Source organism: Lepidochelys kempii, chromosome 5, assembly GCF_965140285.1.
Source record: "Lepidochelys kempii isolate rLepKem1 chromosome 5, rLepKem1.hap1, whole genome shotgun sequence".
In the NCBI taxonomy this organism is placed as follows: Eukaryota; Metazoa; Chordata; order Testudines; family Cheloniidae; genus Lepidochelys; species Lepidochelys kempii.
This window is the reverse complement of record NC_136384.1, coordinates 135,854,762-135,880,651: the sequence shown is the minus strand read 5'-3', so window position 1 is coordinate 135,880,651 and position 25,890 is coordinate 135,854,762. Positions and strand designations below refer to the sequence as shown.

Below are 25,890 nucleotides of genomic sequence, written 5' to 3'. Positions count from 1 at the left end.
CCCCCCAGGACTCCTACCCCATCCACCAGCCCCTGCTCCTGTCCTCTGACCGCCCCCGGAACCCCTGCCCCTGACTGCCCCCCACTGCCCCATCCAACCCTCCCCCTCCTGACTGCCCCCCTGGGACCCCTGCTCCCATTCAACCCCCCATTCCCCTGCTCTCTTACTGCCCCGACCCCTACCCCCACCCCACACCCACTCCCCTGCCCTCTATCCAACACCCTCTTATTGGATCACATTAAAGAAGTTCTGTATTAAAATCACAGATGAGTTTGATTCCCCATAGTTTAAATTCTAGGGTATTACTAATTAAAAGGTCTCTTGGTTTTTGGTACTGTTTCTCTCCCTTTGTGTGTGAAACTTGCAAGCTGCTAATTGTGTTAGTACATTCTAAGACAGAGTCTGTTCTCAAAGCAATTCTTTGTAACAACCACCACTCACACAGAGAGAGACTCGAAGCAATACTCTGTAACAACAGAAGCAGCACCCAGAGACTCCCCGCCCTTTTGTTGTATTCATCTAGCTTTATTAACAATTGTGATTAAAATAGAGATAGAGGATGTATGTATGTGGATGGATGCTTGGTGTGGATAATAACTGAACGATCAGGGAGGTGCCAGCCTAAGAATGCAGCGTCCATCGGCTGAAGAAGGCGTCAAGTGGAAATAACCAGAGGACCCCCAGAGGGCAGACTGGAATCCACCCAACAGCCTCAAGAATGGGAGAACCAAAGAACAAGATAACATCTGGCAGCACGAAGCCGTCAGGAATGTGACATCTGCTGATTGATTCAGCAACAGCATGATGAAGCAATTCCCATAGACTGACATAGGAAGAAATTCCTATAAAAATGGATTCTAGAAAGGTGAGAACTTTGGGGTCTGATTCTGCAAACCAACTTCAGGAGCATCAGATGTGCATCTGACGAGGCCCTGCTCCCTCCTCGTGTCCAGGCCACCTGGCCAGCGGCTTGGCATGAGCAACTCTAAGGCTGGTAACTATGATAACAACCTTGCAGAACGTGCGTATGTGTGTGTTTGTATGAATGAATATGTGAATAAATATGAAATTGAATGGAATGTTATAGCTATAACTAACTGCTTACTGAAAAGGAGTACTTGTGGCACCTTAGAGACTAACCAATTTATTTGAGCATGAGCTTTCGTGAGCTACAGCTCACTTCATCAGAACTGCTTACTATGATTCTTTCTGTATTCACAGTAAATGTGGCATTTTGCCTTTTCCCCTTTCGTAAGATCCTGCTGGTTTTTATTTTATTGGTATAACACTCTTGCCGCGCTGCCTGAGCACCGGTGGCTGGCAGCACTACAGCCACGCCGGCCAGAGCACCAGGTCAGGCTGTGGCTCTGCAACTGCGCTGGCCAGCCACCCAAAGCGTTGCGCCGGCGGCGTGCTGAGACTGCGGGGGAGGGGGCCGGGGGACTAGCCTCCTGGGCCAGGAGCTCAGGGGCCAGGCAGGAGGGTTCCGCGGGCCAGATCTGGATATATTGTCTTATACTATAGAATTACAATTTATAATCCCTATTCCATGATGAGATATCTTTGAGCTATAACGCGCTATCTCAGAGTAAACCTATTTAAATAAAAAAAATCTGATTTTTTTTTTTTTTTAAATTATAGCAGCAGGGCTAGGGTTCTCATACTCCATCAGCCCCATTTTGTCACTGTTATTTTTAGTAAAAGTCCAGGGACAGGTCAAGGGCTTCTGTGAATTTTTCTTTATTGCCCACGGACCAGTCCCTGACTTTTACTAAAAATAACCGTGACAAATCTTAACCTTAGCTATACCTAATGCCTGTGATGCATAGGTCCAGAGATTATAAAGTGCATGCTTTTACCAAATTAAATGAAACAAACAGAGAAGTGTGTATTAGAAAGCAGAAATCTAATAAAGCATTTTTCTATACTTGGGAGCCAGAGTGCAAAAGCTTTAGTACAAGATGAAGCTGAAAAGCCTTTTGAAAGAAATCAGTTCTGCAGCAAAATAAATGTACATTGAACTATGTGATCGTATAAGACTTAACATTTACCAGATGGACTTTTCCTATTTGTCAACTATATAACAGAAAACCCATGAAGTTTTATAAAGCACAAGTTGCCAAAACAAATGAATGTTTGGGCTTTTTAAAAAAACATACAAACAAAAAAACAACCAACAAAACCGGACACCTTTTGCTCTCCAAAACATCTTAAGTTAGTGTAAATAATGCCTGTAAATTCTTGTTGTATTCTGTGATCCAAATAAAAAGATAATGCTAAATATATTTTAAATGACATGGTAAACTCATATTTCTAAAGTATTTTCACAAACAGGAAAAAACAGATTAAGAAAGGTTCATAGAATGAGCATGAATAATCAGTTTTATCCACGCTCAGCCATAACAAGATAATAATTTGTATTCATTTTTCTAGTTTTAATCAATTAAATTTTCAGTTGTAAACATTACTTTCTTAGAAGCCTAAACGCTCGTTGCCCTGCCAACTTTGGCTTTTTCCATTTGGCAACCATGCATATTTCCCATCCCATGATTCCACTGCTTCTTAGAATACAAGCCAATATAACTCAGTACTACTAACATCTATATCGGCTGGCTTTAACTGGCTTTAACTTGGTTTTAACATAAGAACGGCCAGACTGGGTCAGACCAAAGGTCCACCTAGCCCAGTATCGTCCGCTGACAATGGCCAGTGCCAGGTGCCCCAGAGGGAATGAGCAGAACAGGGGATCACCAGGTGTGATTCATCAAGTTTTGTTTAACACAAACACTACACGATGCACTATCTTGTTATTCTGGGCAGGCCCCAGACCTTCCAGCCTGCCTGCGCCCTCTAGCTCGGCGTGGAGACGACCAGGGTGGAGCAAGGCAGGCGGGAGCCCGCCGGGGGCTGCGCAGTGGCGAGTCACCAGTTGCAGGTCACACAGCCCCAGGGCTGCTCTGGAGGACCGAGGCGCACGCCGGGTGAGGCGCGCTTGCCGTGGGCCAGGACCGCCGGCACGAGGACAGGCTGGCCCGCAGCCCGCGCAGCCCGGGAACAGGCCAAGAAGCGGTCACGGGTCGGAGCAAAACCTTGGCTGGGGGCGGCCGGGTAGGGGCGGGCGGCCAACCGGGCCTGGCGCAGCATCAGCGCCCGCTGGCGATTCCGCTCGATCTTCGCCCGCATGGCTGCAGAGAGGGGGGGCGCCGCCCCCGCGGGCCCAGCGCCCTCCATGGCCGGCGACCTACAGCCGGGGAGGGGGAGACGTCAGCGCTTGCCCCAGCCCCCCACCCGGCCCTCCCCGGGGGGGCCGCCTCACCCCACGGCCCCCCGCCCCCCCCACCCGGCCCCCCGCCCCTCCCCAGGGGGCCGCCTCACCCCACGGCCCCCGCCCCCCACCGGGCCCCCGATCCTCCCCAGGGGGCCGCCTCACCCCACGGCCCCCGACCCCACCCGGCCCCCGCCCCTCCCCAGGGGGCCGCCTCACCCCACGGCCCCCCGCCCCTCCCCGGGGGGCCCCCCCCCCGGCCCCGCCCCCCACCCCCGGCCCCCGCCCCTCCCCAGGGGGCCGCCTCCCCCACAGCCCCCGCCCCTCCCCAGGGGGCCGCCTCACCCCACGGCCCCCCGCCCCTCCCCAGGGGGCCCGCCTCACCCCACGGCCCCCGCCCCTCCCCAGGGGGCCGCCTCCCCCACAGTCCCCCGCCCCTCCCCAGGGGGCCGCCTCCCCCACAGTCCCCGCCCCTCCCCAGGGGGCCGCCTCCCCACAGCCCCCGCCCCTCCCCAGGGGGCCGCCTCACCCCACGGCCCCAGCCCCCACCCGGCCCCCGCCCCTCCCCGGGGGGGCCGCCTCCCCCACAGTCCCCGCCCCTCCCCGGGGGGCCCGCCTCCCCCACAGCCCCCGCCCCTCCCCAGGGGGCCGCCTCACCCCACGGCCCCCGCCCCTCCCCGGGGGGCCGCCTCACCCCACGGCCCCCGCCCCCTCCCCGGGGGGCCGCCTCACCCCACGGCCCCCGCCCCCTCCCCGGGGGGCCGCCTCACCCCACGGCCCCCGACCCTCCCCGGGGGGGCCGCCTCACCCCACGGCCCCCGACCCTCCCCGGGGGGCCGCCTCACCCCACGGACCCCGCCCGGCCCTGCCCCCATTTGCCGGGGCCGCCCCTCCCTCCAGAGTCCCCGCCCCACGGCGCTCGACGCGCGCATCACCTGGGGGGGGGGCCGCGCACCCCCCGGGCTCAGGCCGCGGGCCAACAAACGGCCACAGTCCGCACGGCGGCCGGCGGCGCCTGCGCATGCGCCAAGAGAAGGGGGCGGGGCAGGGGCCCGGCGCGCGGCGTCCTCCGCGCTCGGCTTGCGTCCTCCTCAGGCGGCGCCTCCTGCCCGCCCCCGCCGGGACACCTGTCCCCGCCTCCCGCCTGCCCCCCCACCTCCCGGGGAGACCCCCCCCGCCTCCTCCCCCACACCGCGCAGAGAGACCCCCCCACCTCCCCCGCCCGCCCCGTGGGGCACCGCCCACCCCCCCACCTCCCGGGAGACCCCCCCTCCCCTCTCCCCCCACCTCACAGGGAGACCCCCCCGGCCCCCTCCCACCTCCCGGGGAGACCCCCCTCCCCTCTCCCCCCCACCCCCCCACATCTCCCGGGGAGACCCCCCTCCCCTCTCCCCCCCACCTCACAGAGAGAGACCCCCCCTCCCTGGCCCCCTCCCCTCTCCCCCCACCTCACAGGAGACCCCCCCGACCCCCCCCTCCTCCCGCCCCGCCCGCCCCGTGGGGGCACCGCCCACCCCCCCACCTCCCGGGGAGACCCCCCCTCCCCTCTCCCCCCCCACCTCACAGGGAGACCCCCCCCCTCCCTGGCCCCCTCCCCTCTCCCCCCACCTCACAGGGAGACCCCCCCCTCCCTGGCCCCCTCCCCTCTCCCCCCACCTCACAGGGAGACCCCCCCTCCCTGGCCCCCTCCCCACTCCCCCCACCTCACAGGGAGACCCCCTCCCCTCTCCCCCCCACCTCACAGAGAGACCCCCCCTCCCTGGCCCCCTCCCCTCTCCCCCCACCTCACAGGGAGACCCCCCCTCCCTGGCCCCCTCCCCACTCCCCCCCACCTCCCGGGGAGACGCCCCCCGGCCTCCTCCCCCACACCGCGCAGAGAGGGACCCCCCCTCCCGCCCGCCCGCCCCGTGGGGGCACCGCCCACCCCCCCACCTCCCGGGGAGACCCCCCTCCCCCTCTCCCCTCACCTCACAGGGAGACCCCCCCCGACCCCCCCCCCTCCTCCCGCCCGCCCGCCCCGTGGGGGCACCGCCCACCCCCCCACCTCCCGGGGAGACCCCCCTCCCCTCTCCCCCCCACCCCCCCACATCTCCCGGGGAGACCCCCCTCCCCTCTCCCCCCACCTCACAGGGAGACCCCCCCGGCCCCCTCCCACCTCCCGGGGAGACCCCCCTCCCCTCTCCCCCCACCTCACAGGGAGACCCCCCCCTCCCTGGCCCCCTCCCCACTCCCCCCACCTCCCGGGGAGACCCCTCTCCCCCCCACCCCCCCACATCTCCCGGGGAGACCCCCCTCCCCTCTCCCCCCCACCTCACAGGGAGACCCCCCCGGCCCCCTCCCACCTCCCGGGGAGACCCCCCTCCCCTCTCCCCCCCACCCCCCGGCCCCCTCCCACCCTCCCGGGGAGACCCCCCCTCCCTCTCCCCCCCATCCCCCCCCATCTCCGGAGAGACCCCCCTCCCCTCTCCCCCCACCTCACAGGGAGACCCCCCTCCCTGGCCCCCTCCCCACTCCCCCCCACCTCCCGGGGAGACCCCCCCCGGCCTCCTCCCCCACACCGCGCAGAGAGACCCCCCCCCTCCTCCCTCCCGCCCGCCCCGTGGGGGCCACCGCTCACCCCCCACATCTCCCGGGGAGACCCCCTCCCCTCTCCCCTCTCCCCCCACCTCACAGGGAGACCCCCCCGGCCCCCTCCCCACCTCCCGGGGAGACCCCCCTCCCCTCTCCCCTCTCCCCCCACCTCACAGGGAGACCCCCCCCCGGGCCTCCTCCCCCACACCGCGCAGAGAGACCCCCCCCCTCCTCCCTCCCGCCCGCCCCGTGGGGGCACCGCCCACCTAGCCCCCCCCACCTCCGGAGAGACCCCCCTCCCCTCTCCCCCCACCTCACAGGGAGACCCCCCCCTCCCTGGCCCCCTCCCCAATCCCCCCACCTCACAGGGAGACCCCCCCTCCCTGGCCCCCTCCCCACTCCCCCCACCTCACAGGGAGACCCCCCCTCCCTGGCCCCCTCCCACTCCCCCCACCTCCCGGGAGACCCCCCCCCGGCCTCCTCCCCCACACCGCGCAGAGAGACCCCCCCCTCCTCCCTCCCGCCCGCCCCGTGGAGCACCGCTCACCCCCCCACATCTCCTGGGGAGACCCCCCTCCCCTCTCCCCCCACCTCACAGGGAGACCCCCCCGGCCCCCTCCCACCTCCCGGGGAGACCCCCTCCCCTCTCCCCCCACCTCACAGGGAGACCCCTCTCCCCACTCCCACCTCCCGGGGAGACCCCTCTCCCCACTCCCGGGGAGACCCCCCCGGCCTCCCTCCCCCACACCGTGCAGAGAGACCCCCACTCCTCCCGCCCGCCCAGTGGGGGCACCGCCCACCCCCACACACCTCCCGGGGAGACCCCCGTCCCCTCTCCCCCCACCTCACAGGGAGACCCCCCTCTCCCTGGCCCCCCTCCCCACTCCCCCCACCTCACAGGGAGACCCCCCCTCCCTGGCCCCCATCCCCTCTCCCCCACCTCACAGGGAGACCCCCCCTCCCTGGCCCCCCCTCCCCTCTCCCCCCCACCTCACAGGGAGACCCCCCCGGCCCCCCCACCTCACAGAGAGACCCCCCCCTCCCTGGTCCCCTCCCCACTCCCCCCCACCTCACAGAGAGACCCCCCTCCTCCCTCCCGCCCCGTGGGGGCACCGCTCACCCCCCCCACCTCCCCGGGGAGACCCCCCTCCCCTCTCCCCCCACCTCACAGGGAGACCCCCCCTCCCTGGCCCCCTCCCCCACTCCCCCCACCTCACAGGGAGACCCCCCCCGGCCCCCTCCCACCTCCCGGGGAGACCCCCCCCGGCCTCCTCCCCCACACCGCGCAGAGAGACCCCCCTCCTCCCGCCCGCCCCGTGGGGGCACCACTCACCCCCCCACCTCCCGGGGGAGACCCCCCTCCCCTCTCCCCCCACCTCACAGGGAGACCCCCCCGGACCCCTCCCACCTCCCGGGGAGACTCCCCTCCCCTCTCCCCCCACCTCACAGAGAGACCCCCCCCTCCCTGGCCCCCTCCCCACTCCCCCCACCTCACAGGGAGACCCCCCCGGCCCCCTCCCACCTCCCGGGGAGACCCCTCTCCCCACTCCCCCCCCACCTCACAGAGAGACCCCCCTCCTCCCGCCCACCCCGTGGGGGCACCACCCACCCCCCCACATCTCCCGGGGAGACCCCCCTCCCCTCTCCCCCCCACCTCACAGGGAGACCCCCCCGGCCCCCTCCCACCTCCCGGGGAGAACCCCCCTCCCCTCTCCCCCCACCTCACAGAGAGACCCCCCCCTCCTGGCCCCCTCCCCACTCCCCCCCACCTCACAGAGAGACCTCCCTCCCGCCCCGTGGGGGCCACCGCTCACCCCCCCACCTCCCGGGGAGACCCCCCTCCCCTCTCCCCCCACCTCACAGGGAGACCCCCCCCTCCCTGGCCCCCTCCCCACTCCCCCCACCTCACAGGGAGACCCCCCCCGGCCCCCTCCCACCTCCCGGGGAGACCCCCCCCGGCCTCCTCCCCCACACCGCGCAGAGAGACCCCCCCTCCTCCCGCCCGCCCCGTGGGGGCACCGCTCACCCCCCCACCTCCCGGGGAGACCCCCCTCCCCTCTCCCCCCACCTCACAGAGAGACCCCCCCTCCCTGGCCCCCTCCCCACTCCCCCCACCTCACAGGGAGACCCCCCCTCCCTGGCCCCCTCCCCACTCCCCCCACCTCACAGGGAGACCCCCCCCGGCCCCCTCCCACCTCCCGGGGAGACCCCTCTCCCCACTCCCCCCCACCTCCCGGGGAGACCCCCCCGGCCTCCTCCCCCACACCGCGCAGAGAGACCCCCCTCCTCCCGCCTGCCCTGTGGGGGCACCACTCACCCCCACACACCTCCCGGGGAGACCCCCGTCCCCTCTCCCCCCACCTCACAGGGAGACCCCCCCTCTCCCTGGCCCCCTCCCCACTCCCCCCACCTCACAGGGAGACCCCCCTCTCCCTGGCCCCCTCCCCACTCCCCCCACCTCACAGGGAGACCCCCCCGGCCCCCCCCCACCTCCGGGGAGACCCCTCTCCCCACTCCCCCCCACCTCCCGGGGAGACCCCCCCGGCCTCCTCCCCCACACCGCGCAGAGAGACCCCCCTCCTCCCGCCTGCCCTGTGGGGGCAACCGCCCACCCCCCACACACCTCCCGGGGGAGACCCCCGTCCCCTCTCCCCCCACCTCACAGGGAGACCCCCCTCTCCCTGGCCCCCCTCCCCACTCCCCCCACCTCACAGGGAGACCCCCCTCTCCTGGCCCCCTCCCCACTCCCCCCACCTCACAGGGAGACCCCCCTCTCCCTGGCCCCCTCCCCACTCCCCCCCACCTCACAGGGAGACCCCCCGGCCCCCCCCCCACCTCCCGGGAGACCCCTCTCCCCACTCCCCCCCCACCTCCCGGGGAGACCCCCCCGGCCTTCTCCCCACACACCGCGCAGAGAGGACCCCCCTCCTCCCGCCCGCCCCGTGGGGGCACCGCTCACCCCCCCACCTCCCGGGGAGACCCCCCCTCCCTGGCCCCCTCCCCACTCCCCCACACCGCACAGGGAGACCCCCCCCCGCCCCTTCCTCTGAAACAACAAGGTTTTTTACCCACCAAAGCTTATGCCCAAATAAATGGGTCAGTCTTCAAGGGGTCCAGTGGCACCTTATTGTTGTTGGTGGGATACAGACTAACGCGGCTAACCCTGATACTTGATATCCTTCCTCTGAGGCTCCTTCCCCGCTGCCCCATGGAGAATCCCTCAGGCCCCCCTCCCCGCCACCTCACAGGGAGCCACCCCCGCCCCCTTTCTCCTCCCGCACTGCCCCATGGGGAATCTCCCACCTCCCCCACACCTCACAGAGACACCCCTGGCCTCCTTCCCCCTCCCATCCACTGCCCGAGGGTGGCCTCCTGGCCCCGTTTCCACCACTGCATGAGGGCTGTCGGATGTTATACTACAAAGGAGTCCCTTCCTCTCACTTCCATCTTCCTCCTCGTCACCAGATGACACGGTTCTCCTCTCTGGCACCTCGGATTTCAGATCGTATTCAGGATCCGCTCAGATGCATGTCAGCCTTAGGTAGTAAAGCTGAGTTTGTTCAGGAAAACGCTGATAACTGATGGGTATCCTCCAGCCCTCAGCTCCTGGGAGAGTCACCCTCCCTGTCAATGAAGTAGTATGAGAGCCTGCTAAATCCCCTGCTTCATGAATGGCCCACAGCACAATGCGGCGACAAAAGATACTGTATTACCCATGCAGGTTTTCAGATGTTTTAATCTCTCATCCAGTTCCGAATGCCCAGATTGTGATGACTGCAAATGAGTGACTGAGATGGGGAAAATGTCTGTGCCTAAAGAAAAAGAGTTGAAAAGGCTTGATTTGATGAGGAGGAAGATCTACTTGACTTCCTCCTTGCAGATGCTTATTGCCAACTAGCAAGCTCTGTTGCTGATGTAACCCTTCTGCCCGTCAGAGTTGGCAGCAACAAGGGCCGGGTTCAATATCTAGGGGTTCCATTCCAATAACACAATGCAAACCGGCTCGAGCCCCCACCCAGTGACCCGGGACAAATTATATACCACCCCCGCTGGGCGCCTCCAAGAGGCAGTACTTCCCCTCTCGCAAGCACATAGTCTGAGTGTAGCAAAAGTCTTTTAATAACAGAGAGAAACAATGTGGCATTATGTTGGGGAAACACCACCAACAGGATTCATAACACAAGCCATGAGCAAAAACAACCCCACCCCAGGCAAATTGGGGCATGCCCCTTTCCCTTTGGTTCTTGAGTCCAGCAACCCCAAATCACCCAAAGTCCCAAAAGTCCAATGCCCCAAAAGTCTCTGTCCCTGGTCAGGGCAGCCCCAGAGTTCGAAAGTTTATCGGCGGAGCTTTACCTCCCAATCTGGGTGGAAATGGGACGGGGGTAAGAGGCACCTTACGTGATCTGAAGCTGACCGCCCCATAGCTCCATAGCAGCGCTCCGCTCCGCCAGCCGCCCCACGAACTCCTTCGCTCAGCTGCGCTCCGCTCCGCCAGCCACCCCACGAACTCCTTCACTCAGCTCCACGGCCCACAAGCAGCTCCTGCCATCCACACACTGCTCCACGTCGAACTGCTTCACCAGCCGTCCCGCAAACTGCTCCACAATATATCTTCAGGCTCCCCCACTACTTAACACAACACTCAGTGATTTCAGCTCTTAGGTGAATTCAGCTTATAGTAGGGAAGCCCCAGTGCTGGTGCACTGTCAGCCCAAAGTGAGCTCAGCAGCCTATAACTAGACTTCAAATGAAATCAAAATTAGTTCTGACATTCCACAGTGGAGAGAGGAGGAAGTGCAATCAGCATGTAAGGCCCTCACCAAGGGGCCCATGCCACCAAGTATTAATACTTGTCCCCAGCCTCTCTCTATTCACACAGTTTTGGAACCCATGACCCTTGCCTAGCGAGTGCTACTTAGTTGATGGTGAATCCCTCCATCATAACAAAAGGCCACGTACAGTTCCAAGCACAGTTCCCATAATCAGGGTAATAGCAATTTATTCTTCCTGCCCCAATAACAGAGACACTGGGGATCCCACAGCAGCCAAAGTGACCATTTGGGCAGCTATGGTCTCATTCTAGGCGTGGTGGGTGTGCCTATGCAAATGAGATCGGCCCCTGAAGTTCTTTTCCACAACTTGCCACACCTCACCACCAGATGTCAGGGTGGAGCTCATCCTGACACTGCTTACATCCTCCCCCCAGCCGAGACTTTGTCGTCCCGACAAATCACACTCCCTTTATACCAACTCATTGGTTTCCTCCAAAGGGCCTCAGGAAGCCCACTTTAGCTTCCACAAGCCTGTGTGCTAAATGTATTGGCTCCTCACTAGTCACCCCAGGTGCATCATAAGTTAACCGTTTCACTGGTCTTATCACCCTGTCTCGTCTATTGAGAATCTCTGTTGCCGAAGTAAGGGGAACATCCTCTTGAGTGACGGATGGAGAGGCTTCCCTGGAGGGTCCCTCGGCTACTGGCGTAGGCCCCTGCACTCCTAGTTCTAACGCTGGAGGGTCCAAGGTGCCCAGGACATCCTCTACCTGTCTGTCCCCATTGTCCAATAACCTGTGTTTGTCATCACAGGGGGGTCTCATCAGCAGCACCGGGGTATCAGAAAGGGGCCTAAATAGTTCCGCCATCTGCTTACACTGAAGTGTGATTTTGTGAACTGGGATGGTATGTTTAAATGTGTGGATAAGTTACCAGAATCCTCCAGAGAGGAGTTCAAGGCCATTGTTACAGAGGGCTGTTTAGGGGCCAAGACATCCTTACAGTCAGCCTTGCATATAACAGATGCTTTGTCCAGGCATGGCCTCAGCTGAAGTAATGAGAAGAATCTCACGGTTACAAAACTCCTGGCATAGCTCCTGAGATCCAGCCAAGGAATTACAGTTTGTTGTTTGTCTTCTGGTCTCGGAGAAACTGACAAGACATTAGATTTTTTATAGCCCCTGGGCTATCCCCATTGATATTTCCTTCAGTCCTCCAAACCTTCAAGGCAGCAGTATTTCCCCAGAAAGGGGGCACAAATCACAGGAGAAGACCTTCTGGGTCTAATTTTAGCCAAATGGCCCGTTCTTTCCCATGTTTGACTAGACAGCCTATTTGATTTGTGTTTCAAGAGCATCGCTCCAGTTGTGAACATCATATCCCTGTCCCCTCTATAGAGAGACAGGCTGTCTCGCTTCTGCAGTGCTAGGGAGACCATAACCATGGGCCGATGGCTCCTGAGCACGGTGGGATTGGGTGATGCCATTCATCTCCTGTCTACCCCGCCCCTCCTTTGTCAGGGACCCATCTCGCGAGTCACTGCTTTTGCAGTAGGTACAACCGTAGGCGTGCGTGTGGGGTGTGCTGGGTGTGCCCAGGCCCACCCTAATGGCCTGAGCTCCGTCTGGGAAGGCTGCCCAGCTCCACCAATATTTGGGGCTGGGTGTCGTCGTCCCCCGGCCCCACCGGCCGCCTCCCCCAGCCGCCTCTTGCTGCCCCCACACACCTCCCCGGGCCCTGGAGCAGAGCATCCCTGCCTCTGCCCTGCAGCTCCATGCTGCCTCCCTGCAGCAACTGCTGCCGCAGGGTCCTAGTCCCCACCGCCCCCATCTCCACTGCCGGGGCGGAGGGACTGAGCCTGCCCTTCCACCTCAGACCCTTCCCTTTTCCGGCCAGACCCTCCACCAGCACAGGGGGCCCCCCGCCCGCAGTCACTGCTCCTGCCCCATGCTGGGCAAGGGGCAGCCCCATCCCTCGCCCCCAGTGCGGCTACAGGCAGGGGCAACAGCAGGGGAGGAGGCGAATGCAGCTCCCCCCGGCACCCACCACAGGGGAGGGGAGAGAGATTCCTGGGCCTGAGAGGGGCCCTAGGACACGTGCAGTGACAGTGGTGCGGGGGGAGTGTGCTGCTCGGGGGGGCGGGAAAGGGGGGCTCCTCCCCCAGAGCTCACTGCTACCGGCAGGGAAAGGGCTGGGGGGAGTCCTCCTCTCTGGCCCCTGTCAAGGAGCAGCCTGCCTGCACCCCAAACTCATCCGCAGCCCTGCCCCACCCCAGAGCCCACACCGCCAGCCAGAGCTTTCAACCCCCCACATATCCTTAACCCTCTACCCTAGCCCTGAGCCCCTCCAACACCCCAAACCCCTCATGCCCAGCCCCAGACAGAGCCCTCACCCCCTACACCCCTACTCTCACCCTGAGCCCTGAGCCCCTCCAACACCCCAAACCCCTCATGCCCAGCCCCAGACAGAGCCCTCACCCCCTACACCCCTACTCTCACCCTGAGCCCTGAGCCCCCTCCAACATCACAAACCCCTCATGCCCAGCCCCAGACAGAGCCCTCACCCCCTACACCCCTACTCTCACCCTGAGCCCCTCCAACACCCCAAACCCCTCATGCCCAGCCCCAGACAGAGCCCTCACCCCCTACACTCCTACTCTCACCCTGAGCCCCTCCCACACCCAAACCCCTCATCTGCAGCCACACCCCTCACCTCCGCACCTCCTCCCCCACCCAAACTCCCTCCCAGAGCCTGCACCCCAATCCCCTGCCCCAGCCTAGGGCCTGCACTCCAGACCTCCCCCACCCAAACTCCCTCCCAGAGCCTTGGGCAGGTGGGGGGCGGAGTTTGTTGGGGTGGAGTATGGGCAGGGGCGGGTTCTGGGCACCATCAAAATTTCTACAAACCTGCCACCCCGGGTGACAGGGTCCCCTGCCGCCCACGCAGGTTGTATTTATTGCCTGTACAAACTTCCCCAGCAGCTGCACAAAGTTGTTGTAATTGTGTCACACAGCGAACCCCACGCTGCTACCATGACCCCCCTTGGCCCCCCACCCGCCGGGCCCACCCAGCCAATCGCCGCCTCCCCAGCACTACACGTGACCTTTGTTGACTTACGTCAGTCATAGCGCTCTTCCACCGCTGTGCTCTGGCTTGGTTGGCGCTCTTTGCGCCCCCCCCCCCGGTAAGTGCCATCACGTCTTTGGTCAAGGGGATGTCCAGGGGGCGTGTCATAACCATACAGCTAAGGGTAGTCTAGACTTCCTCCTTACCTGTAAGGGGTTAAGAAGCTCAAATAACCTGGTTGGCACCTGACCAAAGGGAGCAATGGGGAAAGAAGAGACTTTCAAATCTTGGGGGGGAAGGGGGGGGCTTTGTGGTGTGTTCTCTGGGGAAAGCAGAGAAGCATCAGGTCAAAAAAACTCCTTCTCCTGTAAACCATCCTGTACAAGTCTCTGATATTACAAAAAGAGTAAGTAAATAAGGCAAGGCATGTTAGATTACCTTTTGTTTCAACTTGAGAATTCTCCCTTTGCTAGAGAGAGGTTTATCCTGTTTTTTTGTAACTTTAAAGTTTTGCCTAGAGGGGAATCCACTGTGTTTTGAATCTGATTACCCTGTAAAGTATTTACCATCCTGATTTTACAGAGGTGGTTCTTTTACCTTTTCTTTAAATAAAATCCTTCTTTTAAGAACCTGATTGATTTTTCCATTGTTCCAAGACGCAGGGGTTTGGGTCTTTGATCATTTTGTAACCAATTGGTTAGGATATTATTCTCAGGCCACCCCAGGAAAGGGTGTGTAAGGATTTGGGGGGATTGCTGGGGGAAGAGGAACTCCAAGTGGTCCTTTTTCCTGGTTCTTTGTTCAATCACTTGGTGGTGGCAATGTTACTTAAACCCAAGGTACAAGGGAGAATTTGTGCCTGGGGAGTTTTTAACCTAAGCTGGTAGAAATAAGCTTAGGGGGTCTTTCATGCGGGTCCCCACGTCTGTACCCTAGAGTTCAGAGTGGGGAGGGAACCCTAACAGGGTGGGATTTGGTGGGGACTCTGTTCTGAGCGGCGGTTTGGTACGGGGGTCAGGTCAGGGGGGTTGGATACAGGCCAGAGGGTCTCGGGAGCAGTCAGGGGATGGGAAACGGAGGCATTGGATAGGGCGTGGGAGTCCCAGGGGGCCTGTCAGGGGGCACGGGTGTGGACCCGGGGCAGTCAGGACAGGGGGGTTGGATAGTTGGTGGAGTCCTGGGAAGTGATTAGGGGGCAGGGGGGGGTCTCTGGAGGGGGCGGCCAGGGGACAAGGAGCAGGGGGAGTTGAATGGGTCAGGAGTGCTGGGGGTCCTGTCAGGGGGCGGGGAGTGGTTGGATAGGTGTGGGAGCCCTGGGGGTCTGTCTGGGGGTGGGGGTGTGGGTGTGAATAAGGGTGGGGGCAGTCAGGGGACAGGTAGGGGGTAGGGTCCTAGGGAGGCAGTTACACTGGGGGAGTCTCAGGAGGGGGCAGTCAGGGGACAAGGAGCAGGGAGGCTTAGATAGGGGGTTCTGGGGGGCAGTTAGGGGACAAGGAGCAGTGGGGTTGGGGGTTCTGAGGGGGGCAGTCAGGGGGTGGGAAGTGGGAGGGAGTGGATGGGGCGGGGCTAGGGCAGGGCTCCCTGGGTGCACACCCTCATGCAATGTGCTGTGCATGCCTATGGGTACAACCCTGTGTGCTCTGGGGGCTAGAGAGGAGGTTCCTCATCGTCTTCACAGAAAGGGGTTCTATTCTCGGTACTGTCTGATCCCCAAGGAAGGAATAAGACGGGGTCTCAAAGTCCCGGCCCGTGGGCCATCTGCGGCCTGAGAACCTCCCCACTGTGGCCCACGGAGCAGAGACACAGGCAGACAGGCTGCCCACCACGTCTGCTGCAGGTGCCACCCCGCACAGCTCCCATTGGCTGGGGGAGAGGGACAGAGATACCATCACTAGTTGTCGGGCAGAGTCAGCCATGGAGGCAGCATCATGAGTTGCTGGGGAGAGTCAGCCATAGAGGCCGTATCACTTTTTCCCCCACAATGAATACAAGTCAACATACTCAACACAACTATCGGATGCCCACCTTGCTGCAATCCTGATGGTTTCAACTGCTCAGTCACTGAGGCCAAACACCAACAAACTGACAGAACTGAAGCATTGCCAGGTGGCTGGCCAACACTAAAAACTCTCTAGAAGGAAAGAATTGTATAAAGTTGTATGACAGTTTTATTATTTCTAAGAAATTCGAAATGAAAAATACAAGATAAACATTTTCTGAACACCATCTTCAGTGACATTATTGGCCCTCTGGGAGGATTTGGGAACTGGCACTGGCCCTAAGGTAAACTGAGTTTGAGACCCCTGGAATAAGACGTATCCTCAATCTCTGCAGTCTCAACAAATTGATCAAGTACATAAGATTCCACGTGGTTACCCTGGCTGCTGCTATTCCCGCTCTCAATCACAATGACTGGTTTGCTGCTCTCAATCTCCAAAATTCCTGTTTTCATGTGGTGGCCTTCAACACCACAGGAGTTTCCCGAGATTCCTCATCCCCAGCCAACACAACCAGTACATGGTTCTCTCCGTTAGCCTGTCATCAGCCCTGTGCATCTTTACCAAATGGGTGGTGGTGGTGGCAGTGGCCTTTCTCAGAAGAAGGGGAGTTCACATGTACCCGTGCTTGGATGATTGGCAAGAGGTGCATCCAGGGAACAGGTCCTCACTTGTGTCCAGTGCCTTAACTGGAGTTAATCACTTCAGTTCCAACACAGCACTGGATTGGTTTAGATTGTTAATAAATTTGTTTTACTTTAAACGACAGAAGGGTTTTAAGGGATAAAGACAGAATGGTTACAAGGTAATAAAAGGAAAATATGTTTTCTAGTGCTAAGACTTAACTCAATAAGATACAGCCTTGGTTCAAGGTAGATTTCTTACCAATCCTTTATAGCCATGGCTGACTTTCTGTACACCACAGACAGACCAGTGATGGAGTCAAGGAAATTCATCTATGCGGATGACATTGCCCTAGCTGTTCAGCATACAAGCCTTCACACCATCAGCTGCACCCTAACCCAAGATCTTAGCCCAATGGCTGATTATTTCCAACACTGAAAACTTAGGCCTAACCCCAAAAAAACCATGGTAACCACTTTCCCTCTGAACAATAAAATGGCTAATACCAAACTTGATGTGCAGTTCTGTGGTGAGCATGTCAGCCATGAGGCTAATCCAAAGTATCTTGGCATTATACTGGACCAGAGTTATACCTTTCAACAACACTTTGAGAACAGCCATAATTAAGGTCAGGTCTCGTGTTGTGCTTATCAGAAAATTGGCCGGAACATCATGGGGCTCCAGTCCACAGACCTTACGAACTGGAACAATTGCCTTGGTATATTTTGCAGCTGAATACTGTGTGCCAGTGTGGTCTCACAACTGTCAAACTAAACTCCTTGACACACAATAACACTGTGCACATAGGGTCAGGGTCATTCAAATCAACTCCAGTCAATTTATCACACATCCAGCCTCCACAGACTAGAAGAGCTGCTCAGACATCTCCCTTAACTATGTCAATGCAAACATGAGGATCCTACTGCATAATGACCAGCAGAACCCACCAAAAATGAGATTAAAATCCTGCAGCCCTTTATGGAACTGCATCAAGACCCTTACACCCAAATCTACAGCTCTATATAATTTCACAGACAAAAACTAAATTTAAATGGAGTTAAGGTTAAGTGTACACATTAGTAACTTAAGGTAAAAATATTATAGGAATGTTGTAATTATCCCAAAAACAAGCATTATAAAACTAGGAAATTCAGAGTTAGGGTTAAACGTAAAAGAAATGTTGACATAAACAGATGAAATCCCCCTAATCAGTCTTAATTCGGCCCTGTAGTGATGCCATGTAATAACCATATGATTATGATTGATGCATAATGGTGTTTATAGTCTTATTAGATGAGACTGATATTTAAAAGGACATTAGAATTTTAATCTTTTTTCTTCATGGTGTCACATAGAGCAGTGGTTTTCAAACTTTTTTTTCTGGGGACCCAACTGAAGAAAATTATTCATGCCTACAGTCCAACAGAGCTGGGAATGAGGGGTTCAGGGTGTGGGAGGGGGCTCTGGGCTGGGGCAGTGGGTTGGGCTGCGGGAGGGGGTCAGGGCTGTGGGGTGGGGCCGGGGGGGAGGGGTTTGGGGTGCAGGAAGGGGTTCTGGGTTTGGGGGGGCTCAGGGGATTGGGTCACAGGATTACCTCTGGCAGCTCCTGGTCAGCGGCAGAGCCGAGGTGCAGAGGCAGGCTTCCCGCCTGTCCTGGAACCATGGACTGCGCTTCGCCCCAGAAGCAGACAGCAGCAGGTCTGGCTCCTAGGTGGAGGCGCACAAGCTCTCGCCCACAAGCACCACCCCCCATAGCTCCCATTGGCCGGGAACTGGCCAATGGGATTGCGGAGCCGGTGCTCGGGGCGTGGGCAGCGAGGGGAACCCCGTGGCCCCTCTGCCTAGAAGCCGGACCCACTGCTGGCTGCTTCCAGGGCACCTCGCGGTGTCGGAACAGGTAGGCACTAGCCTGCTTTAGCTGGGACTTTTAATGTCCCGGTCGGCAGCGCTGACCAGATCCGCTAGGGCCCTTGGGTGCTGAGCAAGGTGACCCAGTGCCTTACATGCCGTGACCCAGTACTGGGTCACGACCCGAACTTTGAAAAACACTGACGTAGAGGAGTTAAAGCAGCATGCTGTGAACATGAAACGACGTTCCTCTTGTGAATGTGATCATATCAGAAGAGTCCAAACATAGAATTACTATCCGATCATAATCATCGGAAAGATTTAAAGACTAGTATTTCGTTCAGGGGTGGGCAAACTTTTTGGCCTGAGGGCCACATCTAGGTATGGAAATTGTATGGAGGGCAGGCTGGGGCAGGGGATTGGGGTGTACGGGGGGATGAGGGCTCTGGCTGGGGATGCAGACTCTGGGGTTGGGCTCGGGATTAAGGGTTTGGGGTGCAGGAGGGTGCTCCAGGCTGGGATCAAAGGGTTTGAAGGGTGATCATGGCTGGGGCAGGCAGTTGGGGCGCAGGGTGGGGCTCAGGGGTGCAGGATCTGGGTGGCCCTTACCTGAAATGGCTCCTGGAAAGAGCAGCCCATCCCCCCTGTCCTGCTCCCACACGGAGGCAGGGCCACGCTGCTCTGCGGGCTGCCCTGTCCGCAGGCACCGCCCCCGCAGCTCCCATTGGCTACGGTTCCCAGGCAATGGGAGCTGCAGAGCTGGTGCTTAGGGTGGGGGCAGTGTGCAGAGCCCCCTGGCTGCACCTGCTTCTGGGAGCTGCACGGAGCTGCTGCATGAGCGAAGCAGAGCAAAGTAAGCCCCCAACCCCGCTCCCTGGCTGGAACACCAGAGCAGGGAAAACTCCCAACCCTGCTCCCCAGCAGGAGCTCAAGGGCCAGATTAAAAGGTCCGATGGGCCGGATGCGGCCTGCGGGTCGTAGTTTGCCCACCCCTGATTTAGTTGTTTGTAAATGCACTTTCAGGAGCTTAAATACAGCCTGGAAATCATCAAAATACAACACCAAAACCAAACTCAAGGTTTATCAGAGCTGCATACTTTCAATGCTGCTTTATAGTGCAGAATGCTAGGGAATGAGAAAGTGTGACACGTCCAAACTGTCTTCATTCCATACAACCTGCCTCAGAAAAATCCTCCCTATCTTTTGGCCCAGAACAATCTCAAACCAAGATCTATTGACACAGTGCAGCCAAGAGGATCTGAGCACCATCATTGCCAGCAGGCATTGGAGATGGATCGGTCATAGAATCATAGAAGATTAGGGTTGAAGGAGACCTCAGGAGGTCATGTGCTTTGGATGAAAACTGATTCGGATTGAAACTGACTATTGAAAGACTTGCCAGAAACAGACAGGAGTGGAGGAGCTTCATCACTGCCCTAAATGCTGGAGGCATAATAGGAAAATGATGATGATGAAATGCAAGTTTGATTTTTAAATTCATTTTTATGTTTTGAATCTTTAAACGTTTAGAACCTTGAAATGAAGTGTGTTTTCGCTGGTGCTGGAGAAATATCAAATGCATTGCATAAACAGATTACAATGTTTAAGACTTTATTTCTAATTACTGAGTAACTTACTAGGAAAAGAAAACACATTGCCATGGGAAAAAGTGATAACATTTTTATATACTGGAAATACACCTTCCGGTGTGTCAGAGCTAATAGGAAACCCATGTTGGCCAACCAATTGTAGTATTTTCTTTCCAATTATCACTTTAAAAGCTTTTCATCTTTTATTTTTTTTAAGCTAGGGCCAAAATGAATTTGTTCTCTAATTTGTTAGTTATTCCATATTTTAGAAGAATGTTTGAGGGGAAACTCAACTACTTTAGACTTCATAACTTTTTAATGAGAAATAATATACACAAATTAAGAGTGCATATGTTTGCTTGCTTATAATTCTCCAGAAGGTAATATAAATGACAATAAAATAGGTATGTGGGTATTTGAGGGTGATTGGTGTGATGTTGTAAGGACAGTGATATTGAGCAAATATTCTGCATGATTTTATTTATCTGTTAAAGTTCTTGTATTAAGGCTCCAAAACTGATATAGGAAAGTAAATGCAAAGTAATGCACATTGGAAAACATGATCCCAACTATACAAAATGACGGGGTCTAAATTATCTGTTACCACTCAAGAAAGAGATCTTGGAGTCACTGTGGATAGTTCTCTGAAAACATCTGCTCAATGTGCGGTGGCCGTCAAAAAAGCAAACAGAACGTTAAGAACCCTTAGGAAAGAGAGAGAGGCATTATGATATTCTCTGTAGTGTTAGCTATATAAATCCATGGTACACCCACATCTTGAATACTATGTGCATATCTGGCTGCCCCATCTCAAAAAAGATCTGTTGGAATAGGAAAAGGTTCAGAAAAGGGCAAGAGAAATGATGAAGGGTATGGAACAGCTCCTGTATGAGGAGAGATTAAAAAGACGGGGCTTTTCAGCTTGGAAAAGAGGCGACTAAAGGCGGGATATGATCGACGTTAGTGGAGAAAGTGATTGACTGGTGTGGAGAAAGTGAATAACAAAATGTTATTTACTCCTTCACATAACACAAGAACTAGGGGTCACCCAATGAAATTAATAAGCAGCAGGTTTAAAACAAACAAAAGGAAATACTACTTCACACGCTGCATAGTCAACCTGTGGAACTGGTTGCCTGGGGACATTGTGAAGGCCAAAAGTATAACGGAGTTAAAAAAAGAACTAGATCAGTTCATGGAGGATTGGTCCATCAATGGCTATTAGCCAGGATTGGAAGGGATGTAACCCATGCGCTGAGTGTCCCTAGTCTTTGTTTGCCAGAAGCTGGGAGGGGACGACAGGATGGATCACTCGATGCTTGCTTGTTCTATTCATTCCCTCTGAAGCTCCTGGCATTGGCCACTGTTGGAAGAGAGGATACTGGGCTAGATGGACCATTGGCCTGACTCAGTATGGCCGTTCTTATGTTACCTCAAGTCTTGGGATTAGTAATATCTTCCTGTATTCTCTCCTGATTGTTCTAAACTTACATATAAACTTAAAATAGGACTTTAATTGGTGTTTGTATATCTTTTATGTCTTTCTTTATGTAGGAATTAGATACAGTCCTCCTGTCAGCTAATTTCTAAGTTATCTGCAAAAAACCCTGCAGTTTTTAGGTGCCTAAGTAGCCCGTGGAATCATGGTTAAAGGCCCCCCCCCCAAATCTGAAACGACATCCCTCGGCTCTTACAATGGCCTGGCTCCAGCTTCCAGGCTGGCAAGGGGCAGGGCATTGAGGGGAAGAGGAGGAGCAGGGGGCAGGGCCTGTGGCAAGTGGGGCTCAGCCCTGAACTGGGAAGAGACTGCCGCTGCCACCCAGTACTACACTACTATGCCCATGTTAAAACGTGGGCAGGCATGACCCTCCCACTTTTAAAAAGTGTGTGTGGTGGGGGGGGCATAGCCCCCTTGGTCCCTCTGGTTGCAATGCCCCTGGCCCCTGGGGTGGGGCCAAATGTTCTTTGTGCCCAGGACCCTAATAAATCTTAATCCGCCTCTGCTCCCACTTAGCAGCCACATACTAGCTGGAGGTCATACACTAGTAGTACTCATAAAAGAAGCCATGCTTTAGCTAGTATTCACTACCGGTAGCTGTCTGCTAACTAGTACTTGACTACTGGTAACCACTAACTAGTGCTCAGCTTCTGGAAGCCAGGCACTGACTAATACTAATCTGCTGGCAGCTGCTCACTAGGAGCTATGCACTAATTAATACTCGACTGCTGCCATGCACTAAATGCTAGCTGTGTACTAACTAGTTCTCAGCGCGGTAGCCATTCACTAGCTGGTAACAGCGCACTAACCAGTGCGTTTTTGGAGTAGCACTTTGACAGACCAACTGATTTCCTTTTTAAAGCTTTATATGCATAGTCCTTGAGATAGCTCTTCTATCAAGATTTTTTGGTTTGTCATGCATATTTTCTACTTTTGCCATTATTAAATGTGTTTTTATTTGAGGTAAAATATCTCTGGGTTATTGGTGAAAAATAAGCACAGAATTTATGCGAAATAAAATGATTTCCTAATACAAAAGGAGTGCACCTGTTCCACTTTGTACGTCCTCTTTACAAGTTAGCCTATACCTTAGGCCATGCATCAGGGATTGATGCTGTGAGTCATCTCACTAGGACACAGAATGGGAACTGCAAAGGTAATTATATTTGTCATATTTCTGCTGGGATTTTCTCATTTGCCCACTGCCTGTGGGAGTGAATCTTCTCAGTACTTTGACCTGTCTTTCTGCTTCATTTATCACGCCCAGTTATTGTCTCCAATCTTGACTGATAGGTAATTAAGGAAACATGTAAACTGATGAAAGCCACAGCACCAGATTTGAAAAGAACTGGTATGTAGGAAGTGAAGTGTAAATGTGCAATGGACAAAAATTGACATCCTTCCTTGACAGGAGATTTTAATGTAAGTTGCTGTTATTATTGTCATGGTGTCTGGAGTGGTCCATGACCAAGAGCGCCAGCCTCAGAGCAGACTGTCAAAAGCAGGGCAGACACCGCAAACTAGTGGTATATTCTATAATTAGATTTCACCAATCCAGTAACAAATATAAACTTCTAGATCACCAGTCTTACCATCCGATGAAGTGAGCTGTAGCTCGCGAAAGCTTATGCTCAAATAAATTTGTTAGTCTCTAAGGTGCCACAAGTCCTCCTAATCTTACCATAGAGTCACAGACAGTCCCCTTGGGCTCACCAGTCTATCTTGCCATGCAGGCAAGCTGGACTTGATGATAAATGGTCACTTACACCAAAAATCACAAAAGGTTCAGGTTGTTTCCAGTCCCAAGGGCAGGGCCGTTCTCAGGCATATGCAACATACACTGCTGCGTAGGACAGCTGAAAATTTGGGGCATCCCTGGGTCTTAGTGTCCACATCCACATCCACCCCCCCCCCCGGCCTCTTCCTATCCCTGTTCTGACCCTTCCTGCAGGCTCCCACAGCTGGCTGCTGCAGCCTGGTGACTCTTACTCCAAAGAGAAAAGGAGTACTTGTGGCACCTTAGAGACTAACCAATTTATTTGAGCATGAGCTTTCGTGAGCTACAGCTCACTTCATCGGATGCATACCGTGGAAACTGCAGCAGACTTTATATACACACAGAGAATATGAAACAATACCCCCTCCCACCCCACTGTCCTGCTGGTAATAGCTTATCTAAAGTGATCATCAAGTTGGGCCATTTCCAGCACAAATCTAGGTTTTCTCGCCCTCCACCCCCCCCACAATACAGACTAACACGGCTGTTACTCTGAAACCTGTCATTACTCCAAAGAGGATCTAGTAACTTAAAAGAGAAAAAGCCTCCAGCCTGCCAGCCCTATTAGCACAACATTGAAACTGTTAAAGAGCCACTCAAGTGGTAATGAAGCCCTTTAACAGGCATTTGCCAACCCCCAGGTATATACTGTCAGTTTCTGAATTTACTGACAAAACAGTTGTGCATTACTGTAATATTTACGCAGAACATGTCAGTCTACAGGACCTTCATTTAAAATTTGCTTTAAAAATATATCAGTGAGTTGGTGAAGATTATAAAATCACATCTCTTAAAAAATCCTTGTATAGATTTTTAGATGCACAATCAACTTTAGCCTTAAATGCTTGGATCTTCAGACAAATAGTTTTTTAAATAAATCCTTATCTAAACTACACATTTTAATTTTTAAATTACTATAGTAAAAAAAGACTTCTTTCCAAAGTCTTCTTGTCCTTTCTGTCCATCCCTTTCTCCCTTCATCCCCCCTCCCCACAGTCCCATTGAAAAGAATCCTTAAAGGAATAACAGCCCTTTCCTTCCCGATGGCTGGACAAAGAGTCAGAAGTAAAGAAAGGGAAACTATCTGATGAACTAGTTTTAAGAGAATCCTCCAGCAAAATCAGTATCTAGTAAGATATAAAATCCTTTGTTATGCCTAAAATCTTTGGAAACATATTTTTTAAAATTGATGAAATTTCGTAAACGTGTCTATTGTTATGGAGATCACACAAAGTAAATTAGTGTTCCCTTTTTCTAAAAGCAGTGAACATTGTTACGAACACACTAAACCTCTGTGACTGATTAATTTAAAATGATGTCTTTGTTTCAGTGAGTTCAAGATGTAGTAATCTGGAATGATTACTTTATGAAGGCTTAAGAGTACATTTAAAATATCAAATCAGCTCAGAGATACTGATTCAGAAAATGTAAAACAGAGAAGAGCTGCCTCTTGTATTCCACAATATTTCATGTTGTGTTCAGCAGGACAGCTGACTTCCCTGCACTACAAAGTTTTTGCAAATAAATCTCTGACGAACTTCAGGGCATATAAAAAAACCTGTGACTGACATTTTTTATTCCCAAATTTAGTGCTTTTAACTAGGTACCTTCTGCATGTCCAGTCGTCACCATCTGGCATGCAGTGGAAAACATACTTCATTTTCTTTAGAAAGAAATTGCAGAAGAGTGGTTTTTTCAATTGTCATTTGCTTCATTTAGGTTCAGGGATTTGGCTGGAAGGGGGTGAGCAGGGTGGGGGAGGGAAGAGAGGAGGGAGACAGTGGGGAGATGGCTGGGCCTGGGGTGGAGCAGGGGTGGAGTATGGGGGGGGGGCACCGGCAGAAGAGGTGGGCTGGAGAGCTAGCCTCCCCAAGCGGCAGCTTCAGCCACCGCCCATGACAGCAGGTAAGAGCGGTTCGGCTCCCGCACACCCAGCGCACGCTGCGGTCCCCTTAGGCAGGGGCCGTATTCACAGAGCCGAATGCTCCCGTGCCGCGCACTCTGTGTGAGGGAGAGGATACGGGGGTCTCTGCAGGGAACTGTGACTCTCCGCTGCCATGAGGCAGCCGGGTGGTTCGGTATCCTTTGCTGCCTCGTCCCGCCCACCCCTGCTCTGCGAGCCCGGGCTGCTGTCGGGCATAGGGGCACCAGTTTAATACTGCGTAGGGCCCCATAAATCCTGGACGGCCCTGCCCAAGGGACCAGTCACTTTCCTCAGATCAATTTATACCTTAGATCTCACACCAAAGACAACGCCTGTAGCCAATACTATAATAAACTAACTAAAGGTTTATTAACTAGGGAAAGGTTTCAGAGTAACAGCCGTGTTAGTCTGTATTTGCAAAAAGAACAGGAGGACTTGTGGCACCTTAGAGACTAACCAATTTATTTGAGCATAAGCTTTCGTGAGCTACAGCTCACTTCATCGGATGCATGAAAAAATAACTAGGGGAAAAAATAAGAGGGTTATCTACAGGTTAAAGCAAACAAACATATACACACAAGTGAGTTTGTCTGTGATTCAAAAGGTGGCAGATGTAGCAAACTGTCAGCATTGAATGTATTTTAGGGCTTAACCCATGTCGACCCTGGGGCGCTCTGCTTTTTGTTTCTTAGCTCCAACCTTTGTGAGAATCCAAATCGCAAAGAGATGAAAAATCTTCACGCTAATGTTGTTAGATGTTCGGCTGTGGGTGTGTTCTCCCTGTGTGCTGCCCTAGCTCTCCGCAGACAGTTGGCACAGCAGACCTCGAGCAAACCACCCAATGACCACGAGATCCGTTAAGGTACAGAGGCACCCAGCCAGGTTTATTGTTGACGAAGCACGGTAATAGCACCTGGCAGACTCTACGAGGCTACTAAGACATGGATGCCTGTGAC

The 25,890-nt window shown here is 55.7% G+C and overlaps 1 protein-coding gene across 3 annotated transcripts in view; it reads right to left on the bottom strand.

Moving 5' to 3' along the window:
- Positions 1 to 25,890, bottom strand: part of XPA (XPA, DNA damage recognition and repair factor) — a 136,935-nt gene that overhangs the window by 19,236 nt on the left and 91,809 nt on the right. For 2 of the 3 annotated variants that reach the window (XR_013635860.1, XM_073346040.2), the window contains exons 1-2: positions 4,201 to 4,254; positions 3,090 to 3,241 (exon numbers count right to left, since the gene is read on the bottom strand). Coding sequence is in view for 2 of the 3 variants with exons in the window: in XM_073346040.2 (XP_073202141.1) it covers positions 3,090 to 3,231 (142 nt within the window). In the remaining variant the exon portion in view is untranslated. Of the gene's footprint in view, positions 1 to 3,089; positions 3,244 to 4,200; positions 4,255 to 25,890 lie in introns of those variants that run through there. The other variant, XM_078852977.1, reaches the window with a different exon arrangement.